We start from the raw sequence: 11875 nt of genomic DNA on the forward strand, positions 1-11875 counted from the left end.
AACACACATCACAACAAGAGAGACAACACAACACTACATAAAGAGAGACCTAAGACAACATAGCAAGGCAGCAAAACAGCATGGTAGCAACACAAAACACGTTACAAACATTATTGGGCACAGACAACAGCACAAATGGCAAGAAGCTAGAGACAACAATACATCACGCAAAGCAGCCACAACTGTCAGTAAGAGTGTCCATAATTGAGTCTTTGAATGAAGAGATTGAGATAAAACTGTCCAGTTTGAGTGTTTGTTGCAGCTCGTTTCAGTCGCTAGCTGCAGCGAACTGAAAAGAGGAGCGACCCAGGGATGTTTGTGCTTTGGGGACCTTTAACAGAATGTGACTGGCAGAACGGGTGTTGCATGTGGGGGATGAGGGCTGCAGTATATATCTCAGATAGGGGGGTGTGAGGCGCTTTTATAAATAAGCATCAACCAGTTGTTCGTGCGACGGGTACACAGAGATGACCAGTTTACAGAGGAGTATAGAGTGCAGCGATGTGTCCTATAAGGAGCATTGGTGGAAAATCTGATGGCCGAATGGTAAAGAACATCTAGCCGCTCGAGAGCACCCTTACCTGCCGATCTATTAATTATGTCTCTGTAATCTAGTATGGGTAGGATGGTCATCTGAATCAGGGTTAGTTTGGCAGCTGGGGTGAAAGAGTGGCGATTACGATAGTCTAGATTTAATTTTAGCCTGCAGTTTTGACATGTGCTGAGAGGACAGTGCATCAAGCCTCTATCAAGCCTACATTTAGCTATTAGATGTATAGAAGAATATCCATTAACCTCTAGATAGGATAACCAAACCATTAATCGAATAAAGTAATAAATCCAACCTACACAAACGGCAATAAAATAAACTGACAATCAAAGTTTTTGAAGGCCACCAGAGGGCGACACATCAATATAAATTTGGCGATTTAAGGGAAAGTTACAGAGTTGAAGCTACGCTGCAAACAAAAGACAACTGAAACCTTAACCTGGGCATATACAACTACCTCTTAGTAATATGAATAGGCTATATTATATATTTCTAAATGTGTTTTTCATACAGGGTACAAAGATAAAGATACCAAATAATGGTCACTAGCATAGGCTATTGGAAATTAAAGACCAGGGATCATCAAATAGATTCAGTCGTGGGCTGAGCGGATGGTCAGGGGGCTGGAACATAATTACAAATTATTTGTAGACTGCAGATTGATGGCAAGAACCGCAAACTGATATAACATTAGACTAAAACATAATGATTTCAAACCTTGCTTACATTTTCATATGATCACATATACATTATATCTCCAGTATGCGTGGGAATACTTTGGAACAGATTTCCAAAATTAAAATCACTTGGAGCTGATTTGATAAGGACAGATAAGGGCACGCATGACTACTGAAGCCTATGTCCTCTCAGCATCACTTTGCGATAGGCTCCTTTCCGCGTAGGGACGCAAAAGCGACCGCTCCATCATGAATGCGCACGTCTGGTGGTCAAAGAGATGCGTGCGCGCCTACTGAGTCGGTCAAAAAAAGCAGCAGATTTCAAATGAGGCTGGACACAAGATGACCGTAGCCATCCATAGCACGTCGTCTTCACCGACCTGAACAACAACTTGGATTAAGAAAGTACACCTTTTTTTCGTCGTTTCATAAATTACGCAGTGAAGAGAAGAAAGGCTTGGGTAAAGTTCGGATACACTCTTGGCTAGTTATATTTCTGATGTGTTTTGCCTGTGCAATAATAACATTTTGAGAGGAGAGAAACAGTCATTCATTTGGACAACCGTGAGAGTTCAGTTAAAGCTTATTTTACACCTGTGACCTGATACGAGATCGATTTTGGTTGAGGAGATTATATGCCAAATGGATGGAAATGCAAACATAAACTTAAATGCAAAAGTATTCGTATGGTTAAATTAAAATCAAACGAATGATGACAATTCTAACCAATTGAACCAGTTGATGGTTTCAACCGTGGGATTGTTTCAAACCGCATTCATCATGCAAACGTGTTAAATGCAAAGACAACGCAATAGAAAAAGGATAGTGCGTAGGCTACTGGGCTGCTAATAAAGTGTTGTCGTGATGGTGCTCCTGCTAAACTACCTCATGCTGGGGTACCTGACCTGGAATCTACGGATATCAGACGCACAAGGAGAGTACTGCCATGGGTGGCTGGACAGTAATGGAAATTACCACGAGGGCTTTCAGTGTCCGGAGGACTTTGACACCATGGACGCAACCGTGTGCTGCGGGTCTTGTTCCCTGCGGTACTGTTGCGCGGCCGTGGACGCACGGCTGGACCAGGGAAGCTGTACCAACGACAGAGAACAGGAGAACACGGAGTTTGCAGCGCGTAAGTTTAGACTTCCAAAGCATGCCGAGCCTGGGAGGAGAGGACAAGTTAATGCACAATTAACTTCAATGCAAAACACTAAACTTGGGAGTGTTGTTATTATATAACATTCAAAGATTTCAAAGGTTTAATAAAGATTTTATATTGTGAAATATTTCAAAATAAAAAATGGCATCTAGACACGCTTTTAACGAGCCGTGTCACTCAACATTCATGTTTGTCACCATTCAGCCTCTTCAGGTCACTGCCAGGCATGTAGGCATAGCATAATATATTTCATTATAAAAGTTTTTGTTTTCAATCGGTTTAAATTAGTCTATATTAAGATGAAATATAACCTATAAATACATAATCGTTTGTCCTATTTGAAAAAATAATTTAGAAGACAAAAATACTATTATATTTCATTTATCAAGGCCTACATTTTGTTTTCATAAGCATATTGTACAAATAATCTCATTAAAATGGATCTTGTCATTTTGAAACCTAAGATAAGCACTGAAAGTAACTTTTCATTGAGTTATAACAACATAATTGCTCTACCAAGATGCAGAAATGACAGCCTATCTTGATTTACAAAGAAAAATCACTAGGCAGCTCCAATTCCATGTATGTGGGGCACCTGTTTTTTGGCTTGGGCTTCATTTGACCTCAGGTTAGGTACATTGTGGGCATGTGATACACCTGGAGAGTGTCACCATGCATTCCTCCAGTTACATGATATGCAAGAAAAAACACTGTGTGATACTACCCCAGACCTATGTGAAAATAAGTGGATGGAGGTTGACCACAAGGCCCTATATAAACCATGCAACGTTGAAACAATCATGCAATTTAAATGATCATTTTGCACACCAATGGCAGAATATCCTGTCCAAAGATGGCATCAGATTGCCACCAGAGTGTGTATTTGAAACCTTAGGCTATTTCACTATACTTCACAATATTTTGGCATGCCTGTGTAGTAGAGGTTATTAGCTTATAATTAATTACCAATTTAAAAACAAGAGCTTTCATTCACATAAAATATGCTTATTCAGGAAATTATTCATCATTAGTTCAAAATGTATACCATTTATGGAATAAAACAGAATCTAGACTTACATTTAACTAATTTCACCAAATCTCAAAATAATTTGTCTCCAGTGTTGCGAAGCCCTAGCTGGCGTGGTCAATACAATTTCAATTTTTTAATGAAATTAAATGATCTTCAAATGATTTCCTTCCCTTGGCGCCAATTGCCATTTTAAACTGTAATCTGAACATTTAATCTAAGTTTTGGAAAGATCTATTCAGACAAAAACGCTTATGTTAAATTATTTTAAGAATATTCGCAGTAACTGTTGCATAGTCCAATTCAGGCCTAAAACAATTAATATAAAGACAATTACTCAACAACACCCAAGAAATAGAAGGCTATTAAAAACTACAAAACAGATGGTTTTGTCGGTGGATGTTGGTTACATGAAATGTAAAAAATATAGTATAAACATGTCTTTTAACACTTTGAATAGGTTGTATTGACAGCCTAACTGTACTTGCTTATTGTTATAGTAGCAGATGTTTCTTTTTTAGCAGCACTGCATTGTATTGTATAATTCACCTCAGTGGCCTACTTCCATTATATCGTGCAAACGTTTACTACCAGTATGACATTAAAATGGGCTATTGAAAAGATGCTTTGCAACAATAAAAAATGGTCTTGTGAGTTAATGTAAAGAAATACTGTATATTAAGGGGATTTAGGAAAGGATGAGTAAAAGAGTAACATTTCACCTTTGTCTTCTAAAATGTCCTTTCTCCTGAATCCCTCTCCATTTAAAAGGTGTACACCTGGATTCTGTAGAAAACAGAAAGAGAACATACAGTTGAAGTCGGAAGTTTACATACACTTAGGTTGGAGTCATTAAAACTTGTTTTTCAACCACTCCACTAATTTCTTGTTAACCAACTATAGTTTTGGCAAGTCGGTTAGGACATCTAATTTGCTCATGACACAAGTAATTTTTCCAACAATTGTTTACAAGCCGAAGAACACCATCCCAACTGTAAAGCACGGGGGTGGCAGCATCATGTTGTGGGTTTGCTTTGCTGCAGGAGGGACTTGTGCACTTCACAAAATAGATGGCATTATGAGGTAGGAAAATTATGTGGATATATTGAAGCAACATCTCAAGACATCAGTCATGATGTTAAAGCTTGGTCGCAAATTAGTCTTCCAAATGGACAATGACCCTAAGCATACTTCTAAAGTTGTGGCAAAATGGCTTAAAGACAACAAAGTCAAGGTATTGGAGTGGCCATCACAAAGCCTTGACCTCAATCCTGTAGAAAATTTGTGGGTAGAATTGAAAAAGCGTGTACGAGCAAGGAGGCCTACAAACCTGACTCAGTTACACCAGCTCTGTCAGGAGGAATGAGTCAAAATTCACCCAACTTTTTGTGGGAAGCTTGTGGAAGGCTACCCGAAACGTTTGACCCAAGTTAAACAATTTAAAGGCAATGCTACCAAATACTAATTGAGTGTATGTAAACTTCTGACCCACTGGGAATGTGATGAAATAAATAAAAGCTGAAATAAACCCTTCTCTCTACTATTATTCTGACATTTCACATTCTGAAAATAAAGTGGTGATCCAAACTGACTGACACGGAAACCAAACCGGCTGTGCGTGTGCGCCATCGTGCCTAAATTCATTTTGTCCCCCTACACCAAACGCGATCACGACACGCAGGTTAAAATATCAAAACAAACTCTGAACAAATTATATTAATTTGGGGACAGATCAAAAAGCATTCAACATGCTGTTGCTAACTAATTTGTCCTGGGATATATACATTGAGTTGTTATTTTACCTGAACGTTCGCGAACGCGACGTGTCCGGTCTGGTCAGCATGTTGACAGGGAATTTTTACTAGGATTAAATGCAGGAATTGTGAAAAATGGAGTTTGGTGTATGTAAACTTCCGACTTCAACTGTAGGTCTGTACACATTTGCAATACAGTTTATTATGCACACTTGGTATCACACATATGTTCACTGACTCCACATAGGTTTATTAACTATGAACTCCACTTCTTATTGGCCCTGTTTCCATGAGCTTAGCACAGGTCTGTAAGTGATTGATGGGGTAAGCAATGTTACCACCCTATTACCTTCACAAATCAAACCAGTATTCAGATCTGTGATTACCAAAAGGTTAAATTATGAATTTAATTATTCAAACAGGTATTCAAATTAACGTTTTCAAGTATTCCAACACCTGTTCCTCCTTGCAGAGCCCATCTACGTGCCCTTCCTGATGGTGGGCTCCATCTTCGTGGCCTTCGTGGTGGTGGGCTCCTTGGTTGCTGTCTACTGCTGCACCTGCCTGCGGCCCAAGCAGCCAACACAGCAGCCTATCCGTTTCCCTCTGCGCAGCTGCCAGACCGAGACCATCCCCATGATCCTGACCACTGCACCACCCAGCCTGCGCACCCCCTCGCGCCAGTCCAGCACGGCCACCACCAGCTCCAGCTCGGCTGGCGGGGGCAGCTCGGTGCGCCGCTTCTCCCTCGGAGGTCAGGGTCAGCAGCAGCACGGGTGCTTGGTGTCAGCATCTGCATCCTTCTCCCCCTCCACGCCCCAGCCGCTGCTGCCTCCACCCCCGCCACCCCCCTACACCTCCCCCACGGCCTGCATGCCAGGTGGCTGCCAGCAACCCCATCCCCACGCCCACCCCCACGCCCAGCTGCACCAGCCCATGCACCAACACCCGGCCCAGGGCACAGGCTTCTTGCTGCCCCAGCAATACTTCTTCCCCCTGCAGCAGGAGCCCTTCTCCGGGGCCAAGGGCTTTGCAGACTTTGGACAGAGCTGACGGGGCTCCACGGGCAATGAGGAGGGGGATTACAGGAGCACTGTGTGATGTGAGCAGGGTTGTGTTCACTAGGCACCAAACGGAAGAAAATGGACCGAAACTAGGAAGGGACTACCTGAACCTGTCCAGAATGAGTTAGTTTAACGCTGTGAGACGTTTTAAATCAGTGAACGTGACTGAACATGAGCCTGGTGTGTTGTGTTGACAGACAGCGGCTAAGGGGAGGACTGCTCTGACGTGCAGTACAGTTGGCCTGTTGAATGGAGACTGGGTGACAGGACAGTTGGGAGGTGCTCAAGATGAACCACAAGAAATCTCCCTAGTCGAGCAGAATACATGGGTCTTGTCTAAGTCAGTGGTTCCCAAACTGTGCGGGTCGGTGGGGGGGGAAGACTCAGTGCGGCTTTCAACTTGCTCTTGAAAGTTGTAATAGTAGAATGCACAAGGTGCAATTTCAAAATTGGGAAGTGCAGTTCCTCTTGTCATGTCAGTCATTGCATTACTTAGAGAGCTATTTATCAGAAATGTCCACATGAACTAGTCAATGTCAGCTAATGTTTTCTTTTTGCCCATAGATGTTGTAATTTTTTTGTCACTCAAATATCACACGAATTCACATTAGACATGGGAAAATGTGTAGAATTGCAGAATATAAGCTTTAAAACTGCAACAATACAAAATCTACCAACAAGAGGGGTGTGAAGAGTTTGTCATGAACAGTGCTTGTGTCCATTGAAATAGATGTGGTGCACTCATGCGCGGGTGGTGACAGATGTTCTCCAATGCTGGAAGGGGAACCTGAGTGAAAAAGTTTTGGAAACCCTACTCTAAGTTACAGGAATGGAATCTGCTCAGACCAGACAGGACCTGTTTATTGGTCTTTATTGTTTTCAATGTCATGCACTTTTTTTTATATACATTTGTATTGTAATCAAGAGTATCTGTCTTCTTTTATACACACTTTGGTTAAACAGTGATTTCCAATTGTCACAATAACTTTTGTGGCATCAACATCTGTCAGAAGTGTTCTGCAAATGTTTTGGCAAGCTGTTGGACATTTAATGCAATGGAAATCAAATTATAATTTTGACAATCACAAGCCCCTCTAAAAAGAGGGAAAGGACTGACACCAAGTTGTGCAGTAAGGTGGACAAAGCCAAAGGATGTACTGTGTACAGTGTTCACTGGTTTGATGCTCTAGACCAGATGTGTCCCGACTTCTTATGTAGGGCTATGACACACAAATCAATAAACTATCATATTAGCCAACACCAAATAAGAGTTCAGTATTTTATCTTGTCATGCAACGCTACAAATTATAAATGTTAAAATGTGAAAAACACTCCCCAGAAAAATGTTACTGTCTCTTAAATAATCTAACAGTGGATGGTTGAGAATTGCTTCATTGCTCATTTATTAATACATTCGGTAGTAATACTTACTGTATAGTACAATCTTCTGAAAATGGCTTTTCAACGGTTTCCTTTAGGCTGTTAAAGCCACAATCCTGAGTTTCTATTTTAAACATTCAGCCCAACTGCAGCCTCCCCATTTGTTTATGAAACTACAAGGCAAAAATATGGCTTGCAAATAACGGATTTTCCCCTTCAGCCACAGACATATAGGCAACTAAAACAGTTGGAGATCAGTTATTCGCTACCTGTCGCTCATTCTTATGCCATACTTCACATGAGGAATGTGGCAATGAGATCAGTCATTGTCAATGCTCAATGAGCATGTCATAGCCACAGTGTTAAAAACAACTGGTCCCAGAAATAGGGAAAGGTTTTGGGTTGCACGAGCAGGTATGGCAAGAGTCCACAAAGACTGCTCTGTTCGCTAGTCATTCAAGCGTGAAATCGACTTGGAAATCACTGTCCTATTATGGCAGATAAGATGGAATAGTTCATAAAGCAGATAGTGTTTGGGGCTAGATTCCGAACCTGCCAAACAAAGGAAAAATGACAGCAACACCCAAAGACGACCGCAAGTCATTTATCATTTTTTTGAAAGTCTCAGAATCAACCATGTTTAGCCAGACAAGCACCCCAGTCCAATAGAAACCTTTACACAGGCAGACCTGCATCCTACTGGTTGGAGCTATTCTTGCTCAAATGTCACCACAATAGTTTTCCTATATTATTAAGGGTCTTGTTAAAGCATTTGACAGGGCACCTCTAGTCATTAAAAACACTAGAACTGATCTTCTTTCAGATACTGTATTTTAGAGGTATCATACTGCTCTGAATCATCTCATAACTCAAAGAAAATACTTCACAGATTTCCACTTTTTGAAAGTTACATTGGCAGTAATACAAATCTCCGCTTTAAATCTGCGTATTCCTTCAAAGATCAGTTGTCCTGAGTCTGCACAACTCTGCCAGGACCTACGATCAAGAGAGACACAAGGGTTTTAGTACTATATCTCTTGACACAATGATGAAAATAATCATGGCCTCTAAACCTTCAAGCTGCATACTGGACCCTATTCCAACTAAACTACTGAAAGAGCTGCTTCCTGTGCTTGGCCCTCCTATGTTGAACATAATAAAGTCTCTCTATCCACCGGATGTGTACCAAACTCACTAAAAGTGGCAGTAATAAAGCCTCTCTTGAAAAGCCAAACCTTGACCCAAAAATATAAAAAACGAATCGGCCTATATCGAATCTTACATTCCTCTCAACATTTTTAGAAAAAGCTGTTGCGTAGCAACTCACTGCCTTCCTGAAGACAAACAATGTATACAAAATGCTTCAGTCTGGTTTTAGACCCCATCATAGCACTGAGACGGCACTTGTGAAGGTGGTAAATTACCTTTTAATGGCATCAGACCGAGGCTCTGCATCTGTCCTCGTGCTCCAAGACCTTAGTGCTGCTTTTGATACCATCGATCACCACATTCTTTTGGAGAGATGAAAAACTCAAATTGGTCTACACGGACAAGTTCTGGCCTAGTTTAGATCCTATCTGTCGGAAAGATATCAGTTTGTCTCTGTGAATGGTTTGTCCTCTGACAAATCAACTGTATATTTCGGTGTTCTTAGGACCACTATTGTTTTCACTATATATCTTTTCTTGGGGATGTCATTCAAAAACATGTTAACTTTCACTGCTATGCAGATGACACACAGCTGTACATTTCAATGAAACACGGTGAAGCCCCAAAAATGCCCTCGCTAGATGCCTGTGTTTCAGACATAAGGAAGTGGATGGCTGCAAACTTTATACTTTTAAACTCGGACAAAACAGAGATGCTTGTTCTAGGTCCCAAGAAACAAAGAGATCTTCTGTTGAATCTGACAATTAATCTTGATGGTTGTACAGTCATCTCAAATAAAACTGAAGGACCTCTGCGTTACTCTGGACCCTGATCTCTCTTTTGACGAACATATCAAGACTGTTTCAAGGACAGCTTTTTTCCATCTACGTAACATTGAAAAAACCTGAAACTTTGTCCAAAAATGATGCAGAAAAATTTATCCATGCTTTTGTTACTTCTAGGTTAGACTACTGCAATGCTCTACTTTCCGGCTACCCGGAAAAGGACCAAATAATCCTGACTAGAACCCAAAAATGTGATCATATTACTCCAGTGCTAGCCTCCCTACACTGGCTTCCTGTTACGGCAAGGGCTGATTTCAAGGTTTTACTGCTAACCGACAACGCATTACATGGGCTTGCTCCTACCCATCTTTCTTGATTCGGTCCTGCCGTACATACCAACACGTACGCTACGGTCACAAGACGCAGGCCTCATAATTGTCCCTCGAATTTCTAAGCAAACAGCTGGAGGCAGGGCTTTCTCCTATAGAGCTCCATTTTTATGGATTGGTCTGCCCACCCATGTGAGAGACGCAGACTCGGTCTCAACCTTTATGTCTTTACTGAAGACTCATCTCTTCAGTGGGTCATATGATTGAGTGTAGTCTGGCCCAGGAGTGTGAAGGTGAACGGAAAGGCTCTGGAGCAACGAACCGCCCTTGCTGTCTCTGCCTGGCCGGTTCCCCTCTTTCCACTGGGATTCTCTGCCTCTAACCCTATTACAGGGGCTGAGTCACTGGCTTACAGGTGCTCTTTCATGCCATCCCTAGGAGGGGTGCGTCACCTGAGTGGGTTGAGTCACTAACGTGATCTGTCTGGGTTGGCGCCCCCCCTTGGGTTGTGACGTGGCGGAGATCTTTGTGGGCTATACTCGGCCTTGTCTCAGGTAAGTTGGTGGTTGAATATATTCTTCTAGTGGTGTGGGGGCTGTGCTTTGGCAATGTGGGTGGGGTTATATCCTTCCTGTTTGGCCCTGTCCGGGGGTATCATCGGATGGGGCCACAGTGTCTCCTGACTCCTCCCGTCTCAGCCTCCAGTATTTATGCTGCAGTAGTTTATCTGTCAGGGGGCTAGGGTCAGTTTGTTGTATCTGGAGTACTTCTCCTGTCTTATCCGGTGTCCTGTGTGAATTTAAGTATGCTCTCTCTAATTCTCTCTTTCTTTCTCTCTCTCAGAGGACCTGAGCCCTAGGACCATGCCTCAGGACTACCTGGCATGATGACTCCTTGCTGTCCCCAGTCCACCTGGCCGTGATGCTGCTCCAGTTTCAACTGTTCTGCCTGCGGCTATGGAATCCTGGCCTGTTCACCGGACATGCTACCTGTCCCAGACCTGCTGTTTTCAACTCTCTAGAGAGTCTCTAGAGATACTCTTAATGATCAGCATGAAAAGCCAACTGACATTTACTCCTGAGGTGCTGACTTGCTGCACCCTCGACAACTACTGTGATTATTATTATTTGACCATGCTGGTCATTTATAAACATTTGAACATCTTGGCCATGTTCTGTTATAATCTCCACACGGCACAGCCAGAAGAGGACTGGCCACCCCACATAGCCTGGTTCCTCTCTAGGTTTCTTCCTAGGTTTTAGCCTTTCTAGGGAGATTTCCTAGCCACCGTGCTTCTACACCTGCATTGCTTGCTGTTTGGGGTTTTAGGCTGGGTTTCTGTACAGCACTTTGAGATATCAGCTGATGTACAAACTGCTATATAAATACATTTGATTTGATACAAGTACTCTTGTATGAATACTCTAGCAAGGGTACACCTGGTTGGGAAAATATGGCTTTGTGAACTAACTAAAGAGAAACTACCCATTCCCAAATGGGGTAGATTGCTGGACACTGGATGGATCAGACACGTCCATCTATGTTTGTTTTGTGATACAGCTATGATAGTGGATACTTTGTCAATAACAGACGCAAATATTTGTAATTATAACGGATGTGATATCCTACCGCACGGCCGCACAGTAAACCTCAGATGACCAGTCATCAGGGAATACAACAGGAGAGGGTCAGCTAAATCATACATGATAACCATAATGACGGCATTTGTTTGTTTGTCACACATGGAAGGGAATGATGTTTTCCCTGAGTGTCCCCTGCCTTTTCCTGTTTAGGTTCTCAGCACTCTGTATGCCGTTTGCTGCCGCAAGTAGCTGCCTTCCCTCATTTTGGACGGTTACAAAGTCCTAAATGAGGGATGGCACTTTATCCCAACACAGTGCACTACTTTTGCCCAGAGTAATACACTACATAAAGAATAGGGTGCCATTTGGACTGCAGACAGACATTCATAGATATTGTGATAGTAGATGACAAAGG

The 11875-nt window shown here is 42.2% G+C and overlaps 1 protein-coding gene across 1 annotated transcript; it reads left to right on the top strand.

Annotated features, from left to right (window-relative positions):
• Positions 1 to 1441: 1441 nt before the first annotated feature.
• Positions 1442 to 7499, top strand: shisa3 (shisa family member 3). The gene is made up of 2 exons (XM_020509190.2): positions 1442 to 2362; positions 5643 to 7499. The coding sequence occupies exons 1-2, from the start codon at positions 2092 to 2094 to the stop codon at positions 6221 to 6223; spliced, it is 852 nt and encodes a 283-aa protein (XP_020364779.1). The 5' UTR covers positions 1442 to 2091; the 3' UTR covers positions 6224 to 7499.
• Positions 7500 to 11875: the final 4376 nt, after the last annotated feature.

Source organism: Oncorhynchus kisutch, linkage group LG19 (assembly GCF_002021735.2).
Source record: "Oncorhynchus kisutch isolate 150728-3 linkage group LG19, Okis_V2, whole genome shotgun sequence".
In the NCBI taxonomy this organism is placed as follows: domain Eukaryota; kingdom Metazoa; phylum Chordata; class Actinopteri; order Salmoniformes; family Salmonidae; genus Oncorhynchus; species Oncorhynchus kisutch.

Coding starts and splice junctions, on each gene's coding strand:
- shisa3 (XM_020509190.2), top strand. CDS start 2,092: ATGGTGCTCCTGCTAAACTACCTCATGCTGGGGTACCTGACCTGGAAT. Junction 2,363..5,642: donor GAACACGGAGTTTGCAGCGC/GTAAGTTTAGAC, acceptor TCCTCCTTGCAG/AGCCCATCTACGTGCCCTTC.